The sequence below is a fragment of the Camarhynchus parvulus genome, chromosome Z, assembly GCF_901933205.1.
Source record: "Camarhynchus parvulus chromosome Z, STF_HiC, whole genome shotgun sequence".
NCBI classification, from domain to species: domain Eukaryota; kingdom Metazoa; phylum Chordata; class Aves; order Passeriformes; family Thraupidae; genus Camarhynchus; species Camarhynchus parvulus.
Window position 1 is genome coordinate 8,898,653 of NC_044601.1, and position 26,249 is coordinate 8,924,901.

At 44.3% G+C, this 26,249-nt stretch overlaps 1 protein-coding gene across 1 annotated transcript in view; it reads left to right on the plus strand.

Moving 5' to 3' along the window:
- The first annotated feature begins 4,900 nt into the window (after nucleotides 1-4,900).
- GRIN3A (glutamate ionotropic receptor NMDA type subunit 3A) overlaps nucleotides 4,901-26,249 on the plus strand; it is a 66,489-nt gene continuing 45,140 nt past the window's right edge. The window contains 2 exon segments of the mRNA XM_030969265.1: nucleotides 4,901-5,138; nucleotides 5,140-5,517. Coding sequence (XP_030825125.1) covers nucleotides 4,902-5,138; nucleotides 5,140-5,517 — 615 coding nt within the window. The 5' untranslated portion in view covers nucleotide 4,901.

The window sequence follows — 26,249 nt, forward strand, 5'->3', positions numbered from 1 at the left end:
CCAAACTCACTTTTTGGCTGTGCTGTCCTTCACATTTTCAGTCACACAGCCTTGTTCTGTTCTTCATATCTTATCTTCACAGGACCGCCCCTCACAGCCAGCTCAGCCTTTCGTGATGTCAGCCATGCAGATCTCCATCTGCAAAGATAACACAGAACGAGCACAGCATGTGCTGCACACAGAAAAGCCTCAGCCCTTCCCTGATTCCTTCAGGGATCAGCATCCATCCCACAGTAAGGCTGGAGCAGCAGTGCACTAATGATCCACCACAGCAAAGTGAAGGTTTTCAAACATAACATTCAACAACCTTAATGCAGTTTTAGGTATCTGAAAGTGTTTGCAAATTTATTTTTCCTGGCTGGTGGAAGATGTGGAGGACAGAAAGTAAGGAACATCCAGATGACTATTTTTTTTCCCTTGAAGTGGCAATTCAAATGAAAAACATAGCATTTTGAAATCTTGGAAATTGCATTTAGATAAATTGGAGCATCTAAATAGAAACAAAATAGTCCATTCCTAGTAAATGAAAGTATTAACTTTATTTGAACAGTTTATTTTTCCCTCTTATTTTCTAACTATGATTATGAAAATGGGAGGGGGGGGGATATTCCAAGTTGACCCAAAATACTCTTACCCACTCCAAGGCTGAAGAGACAGTGAGAGGTGTCCTGCATCTCAGCTCATGACTTGGGCCTTTCAGAAGATGTGAGCAGCCAAAAAAGAGGGAGATAAACATGAATTTAAGTAATATCACACTCTGCAAGGCCTTGGGGTTTTTTTCTCAGCAGTGGGAGCAGGAGAACACAGAGCTGGACAGAAGGACTGTGATAACCTATTTCCAAATAAGCCCAGTTTCTCAGAGGAAAAAAGCTTTGTAGAAGGTCGCTGTGATACACACAGGACAAATGTTCTGCAGCCCAGAAAGCAAACAAACCAACCCTACTTCAAAGAAATGACAGTGAGCCAAGCAAGCGGAAAGAGCAGCAAGAGAAATACGAGTGGGAATTTTAATCACATTTCCCTGCTGCATTTTTTGTTGCTGATGGGCTTTCACCAGCTCTAACTGTGATGCTCAGACACAGATCAAGGAGGGATAAATTCTGTGGCCACAGTTCTCCAGCAAGCAATGCCACCAGCACTGCTCTGCTCATGGTTACACAGGGTGACAACCAGCTCAGAGGAGGCGACTCCACTTGCCTGGGTCTGCCTGGTCTTGTTTCAGCTGAATAACTAACACAAAAAAAAAGAGAGCAGAATGGACATTTCTATGACAGCAACCACTGTGAGAAGGTGAAAATGAGGGAGGAGTGTTGAAGGCAGCCAGTCCTCAGCATGAAGTTGAAAAAAGTCAACAACTCTGTCAAAAATTATATTCTGTATTTTATTCAGCTCTGGAAGAGGGACTCCAGTACTTCTAAAAAGCAGGGTGCAACTGATAGCAGTCTCCAAGTATTTTATTAGACTAAAACAATTGTGCTCTTTTGCACATGAATATTTATGAAAAAAAAGCAGAAAAATAATGACACAACTTTCCAAATATATAAACTTTGGTGGCATTTATATCCCTTCTCAGGGCACTTTCTGAAAATATTCCAGCTGCTCACAGAGCACTACTTAAGGAGTACTTGATATCTTCTGAAAAACAAAGCCTGTCTTCAAGTACTTTGTTATATCAGGGACATTGCAGAGAATTTATTAACAGAAATATTTGAGCAAAGAGTAAAAATAAACACAAATGTCAAAGAAGGAAAATTCATAATTTCTTTATTGCTATAAATAATCAAGCTAGAAAGATACTTTCAAGATGTAGAGCCATTTGAGTCACAAGCATCACAAAGAAAAGTTTGACCACTCTGTACAGTTCAGGTTTCTAATAGTGACCACTTGCTATGACTTGCTCAAAACTGAATCCAGAGCACAAATTCTTTACAGGCATAATCCCCAGACTAGCACTGATGACCAAAAAAAATCATATCACAATCTGGTCATAAATTATCCACAAATGAAAAACAAACAAGCAAACAAAAACCCCAATAAAACAAACAAAACCTAAACAAACTAAAAACTCACTAGAAAAATGGCAAGCAAACAAGAAAAAAATATATACTGAATGTTTTCACTTTTCTAATTGATTTCTAGTGTAATTTTCAGAGTTCTTTCAATAATAAGGCTGATTACCTTTCCTGAAGCATGTGCTTTTTTAAATTAGTGTCACCTGTACCCAAAAGCCAGAGGAAGATTTGCTCATATAATGAAACTTTAAATGAATGACAATTTAGGACACAGAAGAGTCACCATTTCTTATAAAAATAATTCCCACATGAAAAATAGTAATTATCTAGCTACAGAACAGAAAATTTATGTGCTTACTAGTTATTTTTTTTCCAACCTGACAAGCAGGATGCAGATAAAGACAACACCTCTGGAGCTGTACAAATCTCAAATGATCTCTTTCTCACTACCTGAAAGGTAACTCCTGTGGCTCAGGAAAAAAGAAAAGTTTTCTACACACTGTGTGAGATTTACTATACCCAAAGCCAATTCTCCCAGCCAATAATTCCTTATTGCTAACAGAGGAGACTTGGAACACCTGTGTTAACACAATCCATCCATTCCTTCAAAGAAAATGAGGAAAAGAGACAGGAAGAAGACAGGCTGACCAGACAAGAAATAAAAATGTGATTACAAGACTAAAAGAAAAAAGGAAAAAGAAAAGGGGAAATAGGAAATTGTTGCTAACTCTCAGACACACTATCAGCTCACCTCTACATGTGGAACATGGTGCACTCTTGGCCTGCACACCACCATGCTGCCCTCTGTACTTTTCCAGGCTGGGAACCAATTTTGAAACCTTGTACCAATTTAGAGAGCAGCGTGAGAGAAAGACTAGCTTTGCAGGGCACTGGGAAGGTAACAGCAGGCAGGTGGGATGTCAGCGTGCTGGGGACAAGGACATGATGGAGACAGAGAAACAGCAGCGCGACTGCTCAAGACCTGGGTAAGACCTTGCTTTGAAGACTTTGTACACCTCTGCTGCCCCCTGCTCAAGAAAGATGAATTTAAATCAGAAAACACACAGTTCAGACCTATTGGGAGGCAGTGACCTCATGATGGGAAGTGTTTATTTCTATGTGGATTTTGTGTATACCAATGGAAGAAAAACCAAGGGGGGACAGCAGAGTTTTTTCAGCAAGGGTAGTAAAACATTTTCAGAGGCTGTCCAGAGATGTGGTGACTGCCCCATCCCTGGGAACAGTCAAGGTCAGACTGAATGGGGCTTTGAGCAACCCAATCTACTTGAAGAGGTTCCACTCATGCCATGAGAGTTTGAGTAGATGGCCTTTAAAGGTCCTTTACAACCCCAGCCATTCTGTGATTCTATTATTTTCTTTTTCTTCATAAATATCTCTGAAAATAAACCTCAAAGAAAGGGGAAAGAAAGTTAATATTCAAAGAAGGTCTTAAATTAAAACACTGGGTCAGGGTAAACTGCTGGAGGAGCTGCCAAAGGACTTCTAAAGACTGCAGGAGTGAATGTCTCAAACCATCCTCCCATGCAGGACGTGCACTGCACCCAGGACTCAAACAGGGAAAGAAGGCAGGAGTCCCTCGGGCAGAAAACACATCCAGGTGTACTCAAGCCGGCAGCCTCCGCCTCGCTGCCGAGGAGACCCGGGAGATTATTTCCTCCGCGCGGCTGAGGAGAGGGATTCCCCCGAGATCCTGGCGATCCACCACAGGAGTGCAACGTGTCAATGCCCCAAGCACAGGATTAGAGTCTCAGACCTGGGGTCAGCACGGCTCCGACAGCCCAGGATTAAACCCATCTACCAGAACTAAGACAAGGACGGGGATTTAATTTCCCCTGATCCTTTCAGACGCGTACACAAACGCCCATCTCAGCTCTGCTCTGTTTTCCCTTAGGACAAGGGCGCTCTATCCTAAAAGCCATGTTAGGCAGTGCCCCGGGTTTGCGGAATCAGGATCTCGGGTCGCACATGTCGGAATTCGGTTCCGTTTGAAGCAGCAGCGCACAGGAAGGCACCGGGCACTGCCAGCGCTGCTTTCCACAACAAGCGGCAGCGGCAGACACGGCTCCCCCTCCATCCGATGGGGAACCGAAGTCCCACCTTCGGTTCGCAGCCCTTGGGACACGGAAAACTGTTCCGCTCCTCGGGGGGGTGAGGCGGGTGCCCCGCGGTAGCACCCAGGGCTCCGTCGGGGCCGTCCCGGGACGCTCCCCCGGGGGTGCAAATGGGCGGCCCCCCAAGCCCCTTCCTCCCCTGGGCGGCCCGGGGAGGAGCCGACCGGGGCCGGCGCTCGCCGTCCCTCCCGGCGGGAGCGCAGCGCAGCCCAGCGACCGCCCGTAGCCGCACCGGCAACTTTGCCCGGCTCCGGAGCCGGCGGGGAGCGCTCCGAGGGCTGCGGGGGGACGAGGGCAGAGGGCTGGCGCAGGGAGCCGGGCCGGGATTACGGGGCGGAGACGCTGCGAGGCGGGGAGCGGACCCAGGAGCGCGGGGCAGCGCAGGGAGCCGGGCAGGGGCGCGCCGGGGGCTCGGAGCGGGGAGCGCGGGACTGAGCGGCGCAGAGCCCGCCCGGGCTGCGGGGGAGCGGAGGGCAGGGGGAGCCGGGCAGGGCAGCGTCCCGCTCCCGGCGGGGTAGCCGGGCGGGGGGTCGGTGCCTCCCGGCCCCGCGGAACCGAGGGGGCGGTCCGGGGGCTGAGCCTCCCCGCAGCCCCGGGGCGGGGGGCGAGGCGGCGGCGGCCCCATGGGCGGCGGCGGGGGCGGCTCTGCGCGGGGCTCGCCCGCCGCGGCTGATGCCGCTGTCGCCCGCCCGCGGGGCGCTTGATGCGGGCGGCGGGGCCGGGGGGAGGCGGCGGCGGCGGCGGGGGGCTCCCGGCCATGTGTCGGCCGGGGGTGCGCGGGGTCCTGGGCCGGGCGTGCCTGCTGCTGCTGCCGCCCTGCGCCCTGGTGCTGGCGGCGGTGCCCGGCTCCGCGTCCCACCCGCAGCCCTGCCAGATCCTGCGGCGCATCGGGCACACGGTGCGAGTGGGGGCCACCCACCTGCAGCCCCGGGCCGCCCCGCCGCCGCCGCCTGGCCCGGGGAGGCGTCGGGCGGGCGCCCCGAGGGGCCGCGGGGCCGGCGGGCGGGGGGCGGCGGCGGGGGACAGCGGCGGGCGCCCCCTCGCCGCGGGACGCGCTGCTGCTGGCCGTGGCCAACCTGAACGGCGTGCCCGGGCTGCTGCCCTACAACCTGTCCCTGGAGGTGGTGATGGCGATCGAGGCGGGGCTGGGCGACCTGCCCCTCTTCCCCTTCTCTTCAGCCAGCGCCTCCTGGAGCAACGACCCCGTCTCCTTCCTGCAGAGTCTGTGCCACACCGTGGTGGTGCAGGGGGTCTCAGCCATCCTCGCCTTCCCGCAGAGCCGTGGGGAGATGCTGGAGCTGGACTTCATCTCGGCGGCGCTGCGCATCCCGGTGGTCAGCATCGTGCTGGGCGAGTTCCCCCGGCGGAGCCTGGTAAGGCGCTGGGGACACGGGGAGAAAGCGGGGGGCAGGGGAAGGGTCGGGGGACGGGCGTCGGAGCCGGGCAGGGGTATCGGCGGGAGGATTCCGACCGAGGGAGAAGCGCTCGGACCCCGGGGCCGCCGGCGTCGCTCTTCGGTCCCTCCCTCCTTTAGCGCCCTGTTCCGCTTTAGCCCCGGGGTGGCCGGGGAGAAGCATCCTCTCCGTGGAAAGGCAGCCAAGAGCTCGGTGGCACAAACGAAGTTGTTAGCCCGAAGCTATACACTGCGATGAGTTGCGGAGCCGAGAGTAGAAGGGGGGTCCAGGACGTGCTTTGAATTACAAGAAAAGGTTGTTAAGGGGGAAAGAAAAAAAAAGGCAAACCGAAAAAACCCCAAACGTCTTTCAGAGTGTTTGTTTTGGGTCTTAATGCTGTGGTCTATGTACGGGCACTGCAGGTTGGGCACCAGGTGACACTTCTCAGGGAAGTTGTTCAGTGTAACTTGACTTTGCATCGAGCTGAGCTAAAGCGCCAGGATTTTCTGTAGTTCAGATTCACCTGTAGTTCATGCATTGGTACTAGATCAGATTTTTGCCAATTCGAGTTGCCTAACTAAAGTAGTGGAAACTGCAGCCCATCCTTTTTGCTTGATTGTGTAGCTAAAATACTAGAAATGGAATTCTTTGTGTTTGACAAAACTCTTAGGCACAAGTAGGAGCAGCATCAGGAGCTAAACTTTCTGTCATACAAAGACGTGTAACTTAGTGTTACACACTCTGCGGGAAGGTGATAGATACAGTATTTTGAAACTGCCTTTGATGTCAGGAATCATCTTCAGGTAAAAGAGTTGGAAGAAAATGCTCTATTCTGTAAAGCCTGTGTGCAAGGGAAGTCATAAGTAAGATGGTACAAACTGCCTTTTAAGTGCAGGATAAATAGTTGTTTTATGTAAAAAGTGGTAGTTCAGCCTTGCTTTCAAAATGTAATTAGAAAAAAAAACATTGCCAAGTGAATTTGCTTTGCAAAAACAAATACAGACCACAGCCTGGATCTAATTTCATTGGGTTTGGGTTTTTTTTCCGTTTTTGTGTGTTTGAATTGTGACAGAAAAGGTAGAAAAAGTCTGCATTAGGTATTTCCTAGTCTGTAACTGAAGATGTGACTGCTGTATCCTGGTCTGAATCACAGAATGGTTGGAGCCAGAAGGGACCTTAAAGACGATCTCATTCCACCCCCTTCCACACCTTCTACCAGACCAGGCTGCTCCAAGCCTCATCCAGCATGGCCTTGAGCATCTCCAGGGATGGGGCAGCCACAGCCTCTCTGGGCAACTTGTGCCAGGGCTTCATCACCCTCACAGTCAAGGATTTCCTCCCAATATCCCATCCAGCCCTGCCCTCTGGTGTTTTGAAGCTTCTGCCCCTCCGCCTGTCACTCTGTGTCCTTGTCAAAATCCCCTCTCCAGCTCTTTTGTAGCCCCTTTAATTCAGCTAGGCTTCTCTACCTCAGCAAAACCCATGTAACTCAGGTCTCTCTAGGTTTAAGCCGAAACTCAGGGGTAACAGTGCTGCTGAATGCTGCTGTTGATGGTACCAGTAGCATCCAAGTTTGCTGATACATCTACCAGCCTTGCAGCTGCAGTCACAGTGGTGCTGGAGGCTGCGGCCAAAGCTCCCTGAGGGCCAAATCCTGAACCCAGGATTTGCTCTGGCTGTTAGCATTATTTTATCTTCCATCTCAGAGAAGGGACTAAGTTCACCCAAAGCTACCTGAGTTCACAGGATGTGTTCAACACATGCAGCACAGGGTTAGACTTCATTGCTGCTTTCCACGGACTTCAAAACTCCTGCTTAGCTTTCAGATTGTTCTCAGTGTGGAGCCCGAAGGATCAGTCTGTCCAAATCAAGACTTTGTTCTTAAGCAGGCTTTAAGTGGCATTGTCTTCAGTGACAGTGAAACCAGTGCCTGGCACTGCACCTGTGCTGAACAGACTCATTTTTCTTTTGGGCTGAGTTTTAAAAAAATTACTTTTCAAGGATCTATAGATTTAAAAAAACAGCTCAGACTTACTCAAAGGCCAGCAGGCACTTGTGTTCAAGTGTGTTAGTCTATCAGGGTTGTCTTGGAAGGGCTGACATCTTTCTGAACACTGTTTTTTTTATATTTTCACTTATTACATACCATTTTTAGGCTAATGCTGGAGGCAGTGCTACAGCAGCCTTGCCTTGCATACTTCTAGAGTTACAGGATTTCCAAGAGCATATTGGACCCAGGAGTCCCTGGAGTTGTTGGCAGTCTCTGCTGCAGGCAGGGATTTTCTGTTGCTCACAGTCCCATACCAGCGCTGACGTGAAATGACTGCGCCGCATACCTGTCACCTTCCTGTCTCTGTAGACCTGGAGCTGCAGATTGGCTTCTTCTACTGACTGGCCATCTTGGAGGAGGCAGTTGTACATGACATCGTTGTAGACAGGGCAGATTTTACTGATAGGCCCAGCATGCAGATATCCAGAGAAGAAAAGAAGATTGATTTCTAACCCTGCTTCTGAATTCACCCTGGGGTTACCCCTCCTGCTGATGCTTGGACAGAGCATCTTGCCTCCCACAAAATCACTGCAGCATGCCATTAGGAGTGCCTGCAGGTATCTTCCTTCCACACAGGCACAGGAGCAGACCCAAAACTTGTTTTGCCCTTGGAGAGCATTTTGTACTGTGTACATGTGAAGACCATGGCAAGCATAACAAACCCAGTATTCAGTAGATACTGTGTCAATACTGCTTCTCCTTAATATTGAAATCTTTTATTAGGGTGTCCCTAAGGTAGTAATGTCTAGGAAAGTCTTATTTTCCACACTACAACAGGACAGGAACATACACATACAATGTCTTGCACTGCTGCTGGATGTTAATGTCATTATTTCATGCAGAAGTTTATAACAGGCAAATGTTCACTGTAATGGAAAAGCATGTTGATCTTGGAGCAAATCTCCTCTAACATGGAAAAAAATCAATGCTTAGAATAAAAGAGAAGGTAAAGATCCAGAAATTAAATACCTTTTAACAATATTCCCTGTTGTCTTTGTGGTGTTTGATGACAGTAATACTTCAGATGTGTAACGTAAGAGGAAATATACAGCACCACAGATGAGCGGCTACAGTCACGTAAGATACCTAGACAGTGTTTTCAAACGTTCTGTGGCTGTTCAAATATATTTAAAAATCAATTTCTCATTAAATCCTATCACCCTGAGGATAAAAAAAAAAAGAGAGCAAAGTCTTTCCCCATGCCATGAACGATCACAAGGCAACAGCCACCACAATGTGTGGTACTACACTCGTTCTCCCACAGAGCAACAGCTTATTCTGGAGGTTCAGGAGTGTGTTGGTTTCAAGGAGGCTACACAGAGTAAAGTGTGACACACTTTTTTCATTTTCTATCTTGATTTAATTGTTAATGTACACTAACGGTATATCCAAGTGCTGTTGTGACCTGAAAAAATGCTGTTTACTTTTCCCACTTTACTGTCATTCCAGTAAATTTTCACACTCAGTAAGCAAAAGTAACAATTTAACACTGTCATTCAGCAAGGGAAAAAAAAAAGGCACTGGATTTCTTCACTACTAACACAAATGCAAATTGCAGTGAAGCTTTGACAGCTCATTATTTTGGAGAAAGCATCTTCACAAGCACTGATGCTACTGAGGCAAGGCTTGTCACCTTATGTATGTTTGTATCAAGAGAATCACTTTATCTTTTGTTTCCAAGATTGCCAACGTCATTAATAATTTTCCCATGGATGGAACAGGGAAAAGATCCAGGGAACACGAAGCATAAATAAATACAGTGATATTGCTTCTAGTAGTACAGCTCAGAGCTGAGTCTGGGAAGAATAGCCCGTAATATCCATTTTGTTGGTGATAGTATCAGAAACACAGGGGAGGTCATGTTTGCAGCAGTGTTCTCTGAATTCAAAGGAGTATCTTTAGTGGGTTTCAGATAAATCAGGACCTCTGATGTCTGTTAACATGAAAAGGAATCTTCGCAGAGTAACTAAACTGAATAAAGTAATTGCAAGTCATCAGTCCCTGCCAGTCTGTGCTTTGCCTAGTTTCTTAAAGGAACTGAAACTGCAGTGCTGATGATTACTGCTATGATTTCAGAAGGGACCAAAAGAATAAATAAACCAAATCGAAGTTCCAGATTAAACTGAATTTTCCAGTGAAAAGCAAGCTCATCCTCAGAACAGATGCTGTCAAAAGAAACTGCCTATAATATTTAATTTTTTGTTTTTAAAGGAATTAAGTGGGTTTTTTTAACAACTTCCTAATTTATAGATATATCAGACCAGCCTGGGTGAGGAAATACATCTCTTTTTGGAAACAGACAGGAATACCACTGTGAATACAATGTTCTCAGAAGTCATACTGACCTGCAAGACACAGACTATGCATTGCACCAGTGAGGGCAGGCAGAAATTACAGCAAAGGGACAGAGATGTGGGAAAGCTTCTGCCCAACTAAATGGCCAGAGACACTTTTTTCTTTCCTTCTCAGAGACAGAATTTCATTTTTGCAGAAAAGTGGGTTTGATTTTGGAGAAAGTTTTAGTAATTCCATTTTCCAGGGGGAGAATGCAACACACACGTTTGGCTGCAGGCTCTGGTCATTCAAACTGCCACAGCTAATCTGTCTTAGTCCAGATATTGGAAGCTTATGCTAGTTTCTGTGTAGATGAGGAATATGTGTTCAGTCTTTGCCTGTGGCCACCGACCCTCCTGACCTGACACTGAGTAAACAGTGTGTGGCACTTGCCTTTTGTGTACTTCAGGAGGGTTTATGAGAGGGATCTTGAGAGGAATCGAGGACAGAAATTGAGAGGATGTGCAGACAAATGCCCAGTTGCTTCTTTTTCAGCCAGAGATCCCAGTAATATTTCCTCTATCAAAAATCTTTGCATGGAACAAAGAAAGGGGGAAAAAACCCAAACTAGTCTCTTTGTTGGAGTTAAAGAGTTAAGGAAGTTAAGTAGTTAAGGAAGATCCAGTTAATCAAACCTGTAGAAAAAGCCCTTTTCAGAATGCAGGAAAGTGGTGAGAATGTTTACCTTCAGTTCTCCTCTGGTTTCTTAATTTTAAAGCCCTTGGAGACAGAAAGAGCCAGCAGTCTGCTGGGGTAGCACTCATTCAGAGCTGACCAGTAACAAGATTTTCTCTTTCCTTATCTCGTGCTGATTCTTTGATGCAGAAAAGCTGAGTCTAACATCAAATTCAGTGCCATACATGATGTTTATTTTGGGTTTGGCTCTTTTTTTCTATTCTGGGTGTTCACAAAACAATGTCTTCCTTGCTGCTAGGTCTTTCATAACGCAGTGCACAAACTCCTGTCAGTGATGAGTGACTAAATTATGACAGCGTTAAATCATTCATTATTACTTTGCTGAAGGACAGGCATTATCAGAAGAAACATCAAAGAATACTTGGCTTAATCCACTAAGTAAAAATTATAATTTTGCCTAGAATAGACAAATTTAAAGACAACCTGTTGTCAGATTCTCTATGAGTACATAAGTCACTGTACTGAACAGATTGTTAACAAAGAAGAGTAAGTTGGAGTATTCAGTATAATTTCCCCCAAGAATTTGTCCATGAAAGGCAGTGGAAGTAGAGCTCTAGAAACTAGAAATCAATAAAAGATCTTGTGATGTGTTATTCAATTTATTTATTATGATTAAATTCACACAGTACCTTAAAAAGTTCTCATTTAGGGTATATTTAATAAATTGTTTACTATTTAAACCCATGAAATATTGAAAATACATAGTTTTAGGACTTAAGACTGTGCTGGATCTAGTTACAGTTTTAAGCCCTCAAATAAAGTGTTTATATCGCATTGTATTATTTTCCTCTCTGGATTTCCAATCAATTTTTAAATGTGAAAGAAAGACAGGCATAACACGTCTAGAATGTATGTATTTATTGTAATCAGCAGAAAACTGGAAAAAGTAGTTTCTTTAAAAAAAACCACTAAATTTGCCTTCCAACAAAGGCTCAGACTATAAACCCATGTTTCTGTAGGTCTCACTGAAGGGCTTTTAAAGAGTGGAAGGGTTGTCTTCTCAATTTGATGGAATGAGAGTGCATCAGATCTCACTAGCTGTGCATTGCAGAGTTTGTTCTGAAGAGCTGAAAGCACACAGAGAAAAGAGGAGGAAGAAAACAAGAAAAGGAAGCAAGAAAACTGGAAACATCACATGTCAGTGACGCAGGGGAAGAGAAGAAAAAAAAAGCTGAACTGAGAAGAGAAAGAAGAGGTGCCCTTCCCTATGTCTTTACTTTTTGTGGTTCTAGCAGCAAAAAGCAAGGGAACTGAATTTTGTAGGAAAGCACTGGACAAAGAGCTGGAATCACCAAGCACAGAGAAGAATGGCTTGCCCAAATCAGGGTTGATTTCACAGGGCTGTCTTGATCCCTAGCTAAGAATAGTTACTTCCAGTGAGTAATGCTTGCCCAAAAAAGCATTCCCCCCCACCACCCCCCCAAAATGCATTGTCTTTTCTGCAGATTCCTCAGGAAACTGATTAAGCTGGCATCTCGGATGCAGTGATGGGAACAGGGATTCATGTCAAATGTAGATAATGGTTTGTTGCTGTTGCCAGAGGAATGTCTGGCAAAGGGTGTGAGGCCTTGGTGTATTTGAGTGTGATTAATGGAAGCCTTTTTGCAAACTTCATGCTGAGAGTTATGATTAGAGCCCCTCATGATGGTTTGGGACGCAGGGTCAGACTGGTTAGGATTTCAGAGCACCAGGTTACTGGGATGCATGCAGCATCATACCAGTAGGTACCCAACATGGATTTCCTAATAAATGGGAGCAGGTTCAGGCACAGTGACTTAAGGATTGGAGCTTTGGACATTAGTGACTGTACTTTACTTCTGCTCTGGCCCTAAAAGACTCCACATTTTCCCCAAAACCCTGTCAGTCAGCCACATTGGTTCTCACCACCACAGGGAAAGGATGTGCAGATGGTGGAAGTATCAGGAGAACTGGGAGAAGGATTTAAGCTTGAGTAGGCAGCGTTGATAGATGATTCATTTATTAAGGGAGTCACACTCAAGCAAAGCTGCTTGTTCAAGGGGCTCCTCATCAGTGTGACTCAGAAGTTCACAGCCTGGCCCCAAGTGCTTCGCAGCTGTCACAGCAAGCTGATAACACTGCTCGTGGTAATATTTTTCATGAAGAACTGAGACAGGCATACCCCAGCCATTGTAACATTACATACTGCACTTGTGGGGCATTGCAACCAAAAGTTTGTGTGCAGTTGGCCTTGAGACTTGGATTGGGCTGCAGACAGAGTTCCAGAGCATCTCTCTGTTCAGGCTTGATGATCGCCCCTCAGACCTGAGCTCTGTGTGTCATTTCCCTGCAGCATGGGTCCATGCAGGCACTGATGAGCATCTTGCATCCCTGAAGCACAGGAATGCCCTGCTGGTACAAGCAGAAAGCAGGTGGCACCCCCATGCCAGGCTGCCATCCTGTGCCTCTGCGAGCTCTGAGTGCCTTGTCAGCGAGCGGGGAGATGATGCTGAACCTCTCAGAGGTTCTTCTTCATCAGAGGTTCTTCCCTGCTGCAGGAATGGTGAGCTGGGAGAGCCCTCAGAAGGTGATGGGAAGGTTTCCAGTTGGCAGCAGTTTGGAAAGGTCTGGTGTGCAGTTTAGTGCTGGACAATCAACTTTTATCTGAAATGTTTCGTCCTGGGTGGCTGCAGGCTGCAGATGAGGGGGGTGGAGGAGGAGGGCACAGGTGGGCACAGGTGCACCCTCAGCTGACACTGAACCTCAGCAAATGGGGAAATTACTGTGATCATTCAGTTCTTATTATTATACAGGAAAAATCAAACACTGGGGAGCTTAGAAGAAGCAGCCACCATTTTTTCCTCTTCTTTCTACGGTATTTTTATTGCTCTTTTTTCACTCGCTTTCATCTATGATGATCATTTCCGAAGCCTGTTTTACAATGTGGAAAGTATTTGAAGTGGATTATAAAAATCTATGAATGTGCTGCACAGGCATATTTTAAACTCTCAGTATTTCCCTGAAGGCATGCTATCCCACTTCCAGCTTCTTTAAGACTGTGAAGGAAGTTATTGCCCATGCTGTCTATACAACATTTTACAAGACTTTCTAACTTGAGACAGAGTCAAAAGACAAGACTGATCTTCAACCATCAACTGAGATTTTAAAATGAAGTTTTGCATTTTTTGCAAAGAGCTATTAGACATAGCAAATAATAACCAGAAAGAACAGCTGAATTATGCACCAGCCTCTCTCAATGATGGTACTGATAAAGCAGTTGCATTACACTAATTTTAATGGCATACTCACTCAAACTGGCTTAAAAAGATCTTTTTATTTTGCAAATCAGATGAAAAGTTGGTATCATTGAGTTCACAGTTTGATAATTTTCCGGTGCTATTTTAGGTGAAAGCATAATTATTTATCACTTTCTGAGTGTGTAAGGCTCACTCATATGAAACTGCTTTTTGTAAGACAGCAGTTGTTTTTAAGAATTTTCTGTACTCAGTGTAAATATCAAAAGAGAGAAAACCAGATCTGACCTCTGTTTGGAGCTGCCCTCCTTTGAGAATATATTGAAAGTGTTTTAGCTGTGATTTACATTGTTTTAGTGTGCTAGTACTATAGAGCTGATTTTACCCCTGCCTTAGATGGGCAGCAAGATGAAAGGTTTATGTGCCTGGGTTTCTTCGGCTTAAGTTTTGTGTGTGATAGGTGATGAACTACAGAGGCAACAAATAGATACCCACTGACAGCCCTGAGGCAAACACAGGTAAATAGTTACAGCAGAAAGCATTGGTATTTTTTGTTTAAGTGTTGAGGCGTGACAGTTTCAGATGTCTCATCTTCTGTCTCTGGAAGTGTTGAAGGCCTGGATGGATGGACCTCTGAGCAACCTGGTCTGGTGGAAGGTGTCCCTGCCCATGGCAGAGGGTGGGAATGGAATGGTGTTCAAGGTCACTCCCAACCCAAATTATTCTGTGATCTGTGAAAGTGTCTGCTGCAGAGTTCCTGACCAGGGAAATGGTAAAACATGGCATAAGTGCTTCTTCCTCAGAGATAATGGGGAGAGAAAAAACACTATTAATCACCTCTATAAAAGTTCCTATCACAATGTATCAGTACAGAAATATCCTGGGTAGCTGGTATGGTTAACAATACTCCTGTGGCATCTGATTAGGAATCTTACATCAGCAGTCAACACAGGGAAGCCAAAATGATGATTATTCAGTCATCCTTATGATCATCTTTTTATATACATGAATTATTTACAGAGTACAGGGTGCTTACAAGCTTGTTAATTAAAACCTCCTTTTTCACTTCAGTTATACCCCTAAGATTTCTTCAGAGCATGTCATCCTTCTAAAGACTTTTATTTCATGTTCATTAAGCCATATTTTGTTTAATGTTTTCTTCCGTTGTCTAAACTGAAAATCCCTTAGTGTGGAGTACTCTTGGGAAAGGATTCCTTCACAACGAGACTTTATTTTTTGAGAGAGAGATGGGTGGTGGGTCTGTTTTGGATATTGATGCCCAGAATCCCCAGGATTGCTCAAGTATCTTTTCAGATGCTCTGTTATCTATCTAATCTTCCATTTTCAGTGTGGCATGCTCATTTCATCCTTTCTTTATCTTGCCCACTGGTATTTGTTCTGAGGTCCTGTCTTCCACTGTAGGATACTACAGAGCCTGAACTTACAGAGTCTATGAACTGCAGGAAAAGACTGCAAGGCTCTATTGTGATACAAATGATCAGCAACATAAATTGCTCATCACTCACTGTTCATCTGCACTGAAGAGCACCAAAAATAAGGCACTTATTTATAAATAGCTCAGCCTGCTGGATTCCAGTGAAACACAGTTTTGTATCTTCCCACCATTTTGACAGTGCATATAAATATGTAACATGCAGTTATGTGGAAGTGAGCTGTGCCACGATGTCCTCCTGGGGTGTTCACAACCCTTACAGGTTTACAAGTGGCAAATTTAGACCCATGGTGGGATGCAGCAGTGCCACATGATTAGCAGGAGAAAGATGCTCTGTTTGACAGGGAATAGGAGCTTGTTGACCAGCTCATACTGCCCTTGTATTCCTGCCCAGAACTTTAAGAGGAAAATGAAGTGAGAATTCACAGTGAATAATACATCTGATAATCACAGACATTTTATTTCTCTGCCTGAGAACCACCTGAAATTTCTGGAAGGAGCCAGAACAAAGGAATGGCAGTATCCCAGAGCTTTCTAAAACATCTGTGGGAGTACTTCCTTTTACTTCACTGGCTTTGAGTAAGGACCAGTTTAAGATACAGTTTTGGTTTTCTAACTAAGCCCATGATTTTTTTTTCCCCAGTCCAATAAACACAGGAATTGGTGATATACATGGAATTTGGAACTTGCAAAGGCTTCAAGTGTTTGGTTTTGCTGGGCATTTTCTATAAGCATTTGTCCTAGTGTAATTTGATTACTGAAGTGTTCATGAAAAGGGGAAAATGTTCTTGTTGAGGAGAACAAAAACAGCTAGAGTGAATCTTTTCAGTTGTATGAGTGCCTGCATGCTGTTTCTGATGCAATTGACATGATTTTTAAAAAAAGTATTCAGACTTAAGTGTGGTATTGTTTTGCTTTGAATGAAGAACTAGTCCAATAGGATCTGTGGTTTGTTGCTGTGATACTAAAAATATATTCATAAGCAAACTTTGGACTTCTGTCGACTCTAACCCTTAATTTTACATGAATTTGACTTATTTTCACCAGAGAGTTGCCACTTTGCCTAAAATCCTATAGAAAGCAATTCACTAACTATGATCGAGAATAATTCAGACAGTCCATCTTTTTGTGGATCCATATTATGCCAGCACTGCGACAGCAAATGCATGTCTTCCGAGAGTCATACAAAATTATTACAATTTTATTGGAGAATAATAAGCAGCAAAATGGCTTATTATTGTCAGTAGGATGAGGAGAAATGAGTCTGCGGTCTGACCACTGAGCAGGGGACTCAAATGGGAAATTCATTCCTCCTCAATACAATTAAAATCACAGGAAAATATACTGGACTGAGCACTGGAATAGCTGCTGGTCTACCAGTCCAGGCATGAAGAAGTCCAGATGTATTCCTGTGCTTTGTCAAAGTCTCCTCTGGAAGGTTAAAAGTTGCCAGGGAATTACCCATGACATGTTGCCTGTCTATAAACAATGACTGCCCAGTGTGACACTAATGTGGCTGCCACTGAAAATGTTGTATGGTGCTGGGGCATCCTTTAACAGAAGATCCTTCTTTCTTGAGTCCCCCTTTGCTGCTTTTATTCTCACTGCTGGCTGTCTGTTTCATTCCAGTTTGCCATGTACCTCACAGAGCACTTCTGGGGTATCAGAGCTTTATTGCAATAAAATTCAATTCAGGTTATAGTTTTTCACCTTCTTTAGTTCCATCCCAGGTGACTGAAATGTGTGGAACTGTAATTCTGCACATTGCTGTAATAACTGTAGTACATTCCCCATCCCTGGAAGTGTTCAAGGACAGGCTGGACAGGGCTTGTAGCAAGCTGATCTAGTGGGAGAAATCCTTGCCCTTGGCAGGGTGGTAAGGTTCCCTTCCAATCCAAACCATTCTACGAATCTGTATCTTAGGCTGACCAAGACTCGCACTCAAGTGCTAACATCACGTAAACAACAAAAGCTGAAATGTGGAAAGAAATAAAATCCCAACATTCCTGTGTCTTCAGGGAACATACTTTCTTTTAGTGGCAGTTTTTGCTGGAGGTTCTCTCTCCCTGGAGCAGTACCGTTTCTTGCAGAGAGAGCGACAGCAGTTTGCAAGCTCTTGCCAAACTCTTAGGAGTGGTGATCTGTCATCCCTTCCTCTCAGGTTGTCTGGGGGAATTAGATACTCCTCTGCAACACTCCCCCTTGTTCGGAGCGTTAAAAAGAATCGCAGTGCCAGAAATAGTCGCTGCGAATTCCTTGTCCCCAGGCTTTGGTTCACCAGACTCTGCAGAGTCATCGTGGATTATTTGCATGGGGATGGAGAGACGCAAGCATCTCACAGAGATTAGTGAGACGTGACGCTCCTGTATTTTGTCGGAGGCGCTTATCTGTGTTAAACTCCCGGGGTGCGCCTCATTTTCACTGGTTCTTACCCTCTCCTTCAGGAGGATACAATCACCCACTCAAGGAGCAGAAATAGTGCATGACTAACTATGTCACGGAACAAATGATTAACACTAAGTAGTTTGTGCAAGCTGTTTGCAAACAATCCACGTGCCGACAATTACGCTGGAGCAATTTTGTGAATACCTAACTCAGTGTGTTTTGCATAACTCAAGACTGGCTCCCAGATCATTAAATTCATAACTTCTGTCTCGTTTGCGAAATTCATGAATGTCATTATTTCTTCGAGCCCGTAGAACTTGTCGTGTTAGACTTGACTGTGTTTATTAGTCTTGGTAACACTGGACTGGCGAAGCTGTCGGAGTGATGGTGGCTCTGATGACTGAGGAGCTGTTTAAGAGGAGTAACAGCTGCTGTGGTTTTAGACTTTCTAAGTCACTTGCAAGTTAACTTACAAGTTTTTAAGTGCAGAGGAGGGCAGGCTGCACAGGCATTCTTAATCTGATGCTCTCAGATTCTCAGTGACGCAAATAAAGATGCTGTTTGCCCCAGCTACACCCAGAAGACCCACAGACCCGACCACTGGCTGGCCAAATGCATCAAAACACTCTCAGAGTTCATTTCTGAGAGCTGAGAGTCTCTTTGCCAGCTGGAATAGTTTATTAGCTGTCTTCGGGGTCAAAAAGCTGACTTGTAGAGAGTGTAGCATCCATAGGCATCATCCCATGGATCAGAGCAGGGAGAGCTGAGCCATGAGGAAGAAAGATCTTGTACTTCTGTAGGAATCTCAAGCACAGACAAGAGTTTATTGATTCATTTGGTTCAGAATGTTTGGGAGTTTTTGACTCACAGAAATGTGCACCCAAGCAGATGCTAAAGCTCTTAATAAGTTAACTAAATGCCCAATGTTCTTGGGTAATTTGTGCTCTGCAATGAGTGTAGTGGCTTTTCAGCTGTCACATGGTTTTTCAAACCCTATGTAATTCTAAGGACGAGGTACATTAATTTTTAAGGGAGATTATAAGATATTATTTCATAATAGGATATGGAGGCAGGGGAAATTTTAAGGAATTGTAACAGAGAATATAAAACCAGTATCAAAACTAGATTTTGTAGGCCTTTTTCATAATTTCCATGCTGCAAAGCATTCTTCCCATCACTAACATCCAGGCTATTAAATTGTTGCTGTTACTTTCATTATTTTCTTATAAACAAGGCCAGCCCCTGTTAACCTGCCACAACAGTTTTTTCCCTTTCCCCTCAAGCAATGTAAGGTATCAGTACCCATAGGTTTTTACATAAATAGGTAGATTGAAAAACTTTGTTTACAGAGAAGTTAAACTGGTATTTAATTGAGTCTCAACTATTTGTCCACATTCTTCTGACTATCTTTTTCCTACAAGTGTATTGAACTTCCCTACCATGAAAGGTCTTGCCTGGTAAGAGCACTATGCTGAGTTATTTATGGACGGACACATTGCTTAAAGCTTCAGTTACCACTGCTCCACTGAATCTAAACATGATTCAAAGGAGGGATTAATGTGTATGATTCATATTTCGTTGTTACTTACAAATCTTGTGCAGTCACTTCATTCTTGGTCCAAATGACTACGATAGGTGCAGAGTGAAACCAAACTGGTAGCAGTAGTCATGCAAGTATTTGTGTGTAGTAGGGAGGTGAAGGTGTTGTGTATTTTCTGTCAGGCATTTAGATGAGCCCAGAAGATTGAGTCACAAGTAGGAGCTGTAAATGCTCACTTGATGATCTTGCACATTATAAATCCAAGAGTGAGACAGGGATGGCTGATGGTTTCTGACACATTCTCCCAAGCCTTCCCATAATACTGGCTGTAAACCACTTTCTGTCCTCTGAGGCACCTACTACAGCAAGATCTTGTTTCATGGCTATATCCAGGACTCTTTTGGAATACTGTGGACCATTAGTAACTTACTTATCCCCTTTAAACTAATGAGGAAATCACCGTACCAAAATACTCATAGACATGGGGTCCAGACGAGGGGATTTTCAGTGGGATGTTGGAAGGACACACCAATGCACCAGAGCAGTATAATGGTGCAAATACCCAAATTATTTAACAACACATAAAACAAATGGCTGTTACTTCCCATAGTTTTTATATATTGAGGCAGTTGTGTCTAGCACAGCAAAGAAGTGGAGATTTCGGCCTTAGATTTTGCTTCTGGCAAAGGCTTGATGTATTACTTAATCTGGTTTTTTTTCCCCTTTTTCCCTCTGATCTGTGGCTGTGTAAAAGGCTGTGAAGTATTTATCTTGCTGTAAGCCTTAGGATGGGTGAGAAGCCTGGTGGGGATGTGTCCCCCTGGGGCACTGTGGAGGGGGTTATCCCCACTTTACAAAGGGGTTTGCTCACTGAGATTAGGCAGGGATCTCAAACTGGATTGCTCAGGTTCTATATTCAACAGCCAGACGGTGCCTCTTCCTCCTCCTCCTCCTCCTCTCCTGTGTGCCTGGTAACGGGCTCTGTGCAGTCACACACTTTAGTGGGTCGTTGCTATAACACTTTATTGGAAACTCAAATGCTTCTGCCTTTGGGGGCGGGCGGTGGGCGCCTCTTGATTACGGGATCTTGCCTGATTTTGTGGTTTGCATGCTCAGAAAAAGCAATTTCAAAACACGGCCACAAAACTTCTACATGCTGGCTTGTCTTTCAGGGTTTTTTTTTTGTTTGTTTGTTTGTTAATGACAGTATTTTAAGTCAGTATTGGGAATTAAAAGTAGGGAGCAGTGGTTAAAGCGTTTGCAGTGGGTAGAAGCCACTGGGTTTTGGTGCATTTTCAAAAGTTCAGATTCCTGTCTTGTGTTGGAAGGTAGTAAGTCTGCAGCTGAGGACCTTAAAACATCACAGCTCCCAGTTTATTTGCGTTTGTCCCCTGCTGAGGAAGGACCATCGCTGCCTGATTAGTGAAAGGTACCCAGCGAGCTGAGGATGCCCGTGCAGGATGAGACCCTCTGACCCTGGCCAGCATTGTGGGCCTCGGATCAGCAGCAAGAGGCATTTCAAGTCCACTCAGAGCAGCACATTCCAGTGCCCCATTCCCTTTGTCAGCTGCCTGCATCGCATCACATGGAGACTGTATTTGTTTTTAAAAGAGATGTTTGATTTTATTTTTTCCTGCTCATCCTGTGCCCTGAGAGCCAATTTTAACTCTTTTCTCCTAATTTCCCATCTTTCTAATTAAATCCTTGGTGTATTAAATAAGAAACCTCAAGTGAAGCTGTTTAAATTCTGATCCTGGTTTTAAGCCAAGCCATGTACACCCAAGAACTCACCTTAGAGCCATGTTTTTAATGCCTAGCCTCAGAAAGATGAACTACTAACTTAATCTACCCTGGCCTCATTTAATAGAGTTAAGAGATCAGGCTTTGCAAGCTTAATTCTCAGCTTTCTTTCATAGAAAAAAATCAATATAGAACAAAATGCCCTTGTAGCTAAAATTAATCCTGTGAAACATGCCTGGAGCAAGGCCCAGCAGAAGAGGATGCAATGATGAGCTGGTGCTGGCTTTCTGAGGAATGGGACATGGGTCAGCATCAATTTCCCCTGCTGTATATTGCCATATTCAGCTATCATTCCAGGGGTGCCCTGTGGATCACTGCTGGGTATTTCTTTGACAGGCAGAAGAAGGAGGAAACTGTAGAGAAGAAGGAAACTTCTTCTCAGGGATGCAGCTGCTGAGGGTATGGGGAATGCAAATGCTCAGGAAAGGCTGAAAACACTTTCAAGCCATGCTGTAATTGCAGTAGTGAGTGAAAATGGTGCTCCATCAGATTTTACTCCTTGCTGCAGGTGTTAATGGTGAATATAATCTAATTGGATTAAATGCTGTGTGCATACACCAGGTACATATCAGAAAGGGCAGTAGCTGCTTTTGTAAGATGGGACCAGACTTCTTTTACCAACACAGCATCAATCAGTCTTCTCCATACCCTCTCTTTTATTCTCCATTTCCTTTCAGAATTAATTTCTTTTTCTTCAGTCACTGTTTTGCTCATGCCAAAAAAGTTAAGTCATACAGAAAGAGTACTCACAACCTGTCATGCCTCTGAAAACAGCATTTTCCAGCAATATGCTGCAGGATGTCCATCTTACTGATGGGAAGGTGGAAGCTGCTGAAACAGGGCAAAGATGGGAGTGCTGCTTCAAGAGCCCTTGATGCTGAGGAGCCTGGCAGGGGTGATGTGCCAAGGAGCCCAGTGTGGAGCAGTGCTTGGCAATGTGCATCATAATTACAGCCCTGGTTGCCAAATTCCCTGTCAGCTCTTGTGCTGTGTTAGCAGGGGTCCTCAACAGCAAGGCATGCGAGCAAATATTGCACTCAGCTAATGTGAGCTTTAGAAACCCTTCCTATGTGCAAGGCCAGGAATTCATTGTTAGCCTAATCAAGGTCTCAGCACTGTTAGCAAAGTGATATTGTTTGTCTTAATGATATGGGGGAATTATGCAAGTGCCACAGCTCATTCTCAGTAACAACACAGTTCAAAATGTTGTAGTCAGAATCCCTGCATCTCTGGGATCATCCTCTAGAGAGGAGGATCTTTAGAGAGACAGAGCACGTGTGCCTGCATGGTTTTGGGGGCGAGAGATTGTGACTGGCAAGTAATCTGTGTTCAAGGATTTCTCAAGGCAGGAGCATTATGTTGATTTTGGGAATTTCTCCCACTTTTGGTCTCTTCTCTATATTCGTTAATACTGCCTGCATGCCTGCTGTATTTACTTGCCTATTCCTCATTTGTTTGCAGGTCTACCTTATGTCCACATTTGTGGCATGTGGTACACAGTGGGTAGTTGTCCTTTGTTCTGTGTAAATCCTGTTCTATTCAGTTCTCAAGGCTGCAGTCTCCTAGTGACCAGTAGCTGACCACTGGTGAGTGGTGATTTTTAGCCCTGGCACCTCCTGGTGCCATTCTCTGCTGGCAGTGGTGTTTTTTGCTATTACCTTATGATGTCACTTCTGGGGACCTTCAATATAACCTTGTTTGGTTTTTACGTCATCAGTCTTTAAACTCTTATTTCTCCATAATCCAACTCACATTTTATTCCTGCAGCCTGGCCACAGCTATATCTTTGATCTGGGGTTGTAGGTAATCCCTCTAAAAGGCTAAGGAGAGTTATTCCATTAGCAGACACACACACACACAGAGCAGCCTTGTATCTGCCTAAATAGCTTTCTTCAAGTTAAACCAGCAGCCCTAGTGTGTTACCAAAATTTCTTTACAACAACAGAGTCCTCCTCTATCATACCTCAGATGTGAGGAGCAAGGAGACAAATTTCAGCAAGCCCAAGGAACTTGTAGTATCTGCTTCAACCTGCTGCTGCTGTTTTGGCTCTGCTGCTGTCAAAAGCTGAATTGCTTGAACCAAAAATTTGAGGGAAAAAGCCTGTGCATTGCCTGAACAACAAGTGGGAAAACTCAAGACTGCCTGCTTCAGAACTCTTTTGAAATGGATCCATTTGGAATGTAAGTCAGGATGTGCAAAGCACCAGTGCTTGTGAGGTGCTTCTCTACAGAAGAGCACTCAGACATCCCTAAACAGTCTGCTGAAGGCCTTCGATTCAGAAGAATGCTGTTTCTTCTTAAGGGTAGGATTAAATTCTGCTAAACACCATTTTACAGCTATCCAGTCCCTTAGTGGCAATCAGAAGAAGCCCCAAAAGATGCTCTTAGTGGAACAGCCGCTGTGGTTTGTATTCTTTACAGGTGTGGGAAGACTTGTAGTGGAGCAGCTCCTTCTGGCAAGTCCTCACCCACTTCAGTAGTCCATTCTGACCTCCACACACAGCAGCTCCTGGCAGCTTTTGCTCAAATGTTTGCCAGGGCTTTTTGGACTCTCATGACAATTCTGTGGCAGCTGGGAGTGAACACCACAGACATGGACCCACCACTTCCTCCCACCCGAATTGTACTGCCATTTTAAAGAAATGTAATGGAGAATTAGCACAGCTCCCCCTGGTCTGTCTGCACATGCCCTTCTTTAAACTATAAAGGGAAATTTTAGGGAAGGGAAAACTGTTCTCTCTCTTGGATCTGTATGAAATGTTCTTCATTGAACTTTGAATATTGGATTTTTTTTTCTTGCTGAAGCAAAGAACACCTTGACGTTTTTGAAGTAATATTACTTAGGATAATTTATAAGTAGCTATTCAGATAAATAATGGACCCTACTTTCCAAGAGCAGCTGAAAGTTCATATTTTACATTGCCTCCATGACCTTGTAGAGAGCTGTACATATTCAGATTAGTCTGGAGTATTTTTGTGTAGCATTAGGGAAAGCGACCTCAAGTCATGTCTGTCTGGTCTAATAAAAGAAATAATTTTCAAGACAAACTTAAGTCAAAATTTAAATTAAGCTAACTCCTGTGGTATAGTGATTTTTAAAATCAACAGTCAGTGCATTTTTAGGATTTGCATGTAAGCATTGCCTGGATGGATGCCAGGCTTCTTTTGCTGCAGGAATCAGGATAGCTCTGGCTAGTCTAAGAAAGCTTTTCTTTCAGAGCTCTTAAACCCTGTGCAAAATAATGGTCTTTAGTGTGGGGACCAGCCCAGTTTGAAATTACTTGGTCAAACAAGGGTGTATAAGGAGACAGATGGACAAGAGAAGGAAAAAAGGAATTGAATTTCTGACATCATCTCACTGGTTTTTGGTCCAAAGCAGGTCTGGGGTTTTCTTCCCCAGGGAACCAGAGGTCTGCATAGCAGAAGCAGCAAAGTGCTGAGGGCAGAGCAGGTTTTTTGCTGCAACAGGAGCTCCCCTCCCCTCCAGAGCAGCCGGTGGGGTGGGCAGGGCTGGGATGTGGTGCAGGGGGTGCACCTCGGCAGCTGGTCAGGAAGGGAGGCAGGACTTCCCACAGTCTGTCGGCTGCCAGCACAAGCTCCTGCTTCAAGTATTGCCATTTCAGCAGAGGCAGCACGCATTAAAAAAATAAAATAGCATTTCCTAACACCTTTTCTCATAGCATGCAATGGGGAAGTGCACATAGACTTTAAGAAATTGGGCTTTAGGCCTAAATTTTCTAATTTCAACCATGGGGAAAAAAACAATCCTCCTGGTTTTCGAATCTGTGGCATCAGTTTGCTCACAGCTGCTGTTGAGCTCTGTTTTAGAGCTGTGAGTCCCCACAGTGGCACTGCAAGCCAGGAGGGGTTTTTTCCTTCAGTGGAACTTTCTCTGATCTGATTACATAGCCTGTTTTCTCTTTTGTGTTTCTTATCAAAAATGTATATACTTTCTATATATATATATATATGTAAGCACTGCCTTTTCCCCAAGAGTCAGAGGGGAATAATATTTTCTGTATGTTGTTTACTTTTACACAGTTAGCAAAAAAATGTTCACATCTATGCTTTTAACTCTGCTAATGAAGCTATTATAATGTCAAATAAAATGTCACTGTGACTATGCCTAATTAGCATTACAAATTCGGTTGAAGGGATAAATGACCAGCTCCTTCAGGGTGCAAGTCAGCCCAGCTCCAGGCGCTTGTGCTCACAAGATTTACAAGGATGGGTCTGCAGACTGATGAAATGGAGGCCTGGAAATTGCTGCGTTAATGAAATGCAAACCGTGTTTCAGCTGCTAAATGAACCTGCTCTCTCAGGTATCTCAGGCAATGGGAAAAATCTGTAAAAACTGCTCTGGTTGGGATACAAAAAGCAAATCAGTAGTTACAGTCTCTGCTGATGGGCAGGAGAAGAGGCACATCAGACCGTGTACAGCTTAATGTTCCATGAATGGCTTGGTCCAGAGCCCACTGAAAGGCAGTGGAAAGACTGTCAGCATCTGATCCAAAGGCAGTAAGTCAGAAATTAAGGATTCAAGGCCCGTTCTTTACTGAGTAAACAGTGAAGTCAGGTGGTTGTGGCTGGTTTATAAAACAGGAGTTAGTGACGTCCAATAAAAAATTAAGCACTCGTGGACGTAGAAGATGTTTCTGCTAATGGCACTGTGTAAACACATTACTAAAAACAGATAGCAATTAGCATTATTCAAATAAGGTTAAATTGTGTAGTTTGAAGAAAACCTGGGGTAGATCACCAGTCTTCAATGGCAGCTTAAAGTCAAAGACATTTAAAATTAATTTACATGTGAGTTTTAATTGTCATTTTAACTGAAATAGTCAAACTCTGCTAATTTCAAAGGGAAGTAAAGAAGGAGTTTGCCTGAGAACTGTAATAAGGGTGGAGGAGAGTTCAATACACAGATGAAATCTCATAAATCTCTGTTCTGTTATTACCATGAAGTTGTACACATCTAAATTATCATTTCAGTTGTCAGGAACCTTCTCTGTGAAATTACACTCTCTCAGCAATTACTGCTGAATGATTTAATAAATAATTTGTAGAAGTTCTTCATTAAAAAGCAGTAATTGTTGACTTTGAAGAGAGACAAATAAACAAGAGATATGTGAAAGCATTAAGAACACTATAATATCAAAGGCTCTCTACTGAAATGTGGCTTCTGTGTATTTTTCTTCAACTACAACCTCCATACAAATGGCAAATAAACCTTTCAAAATA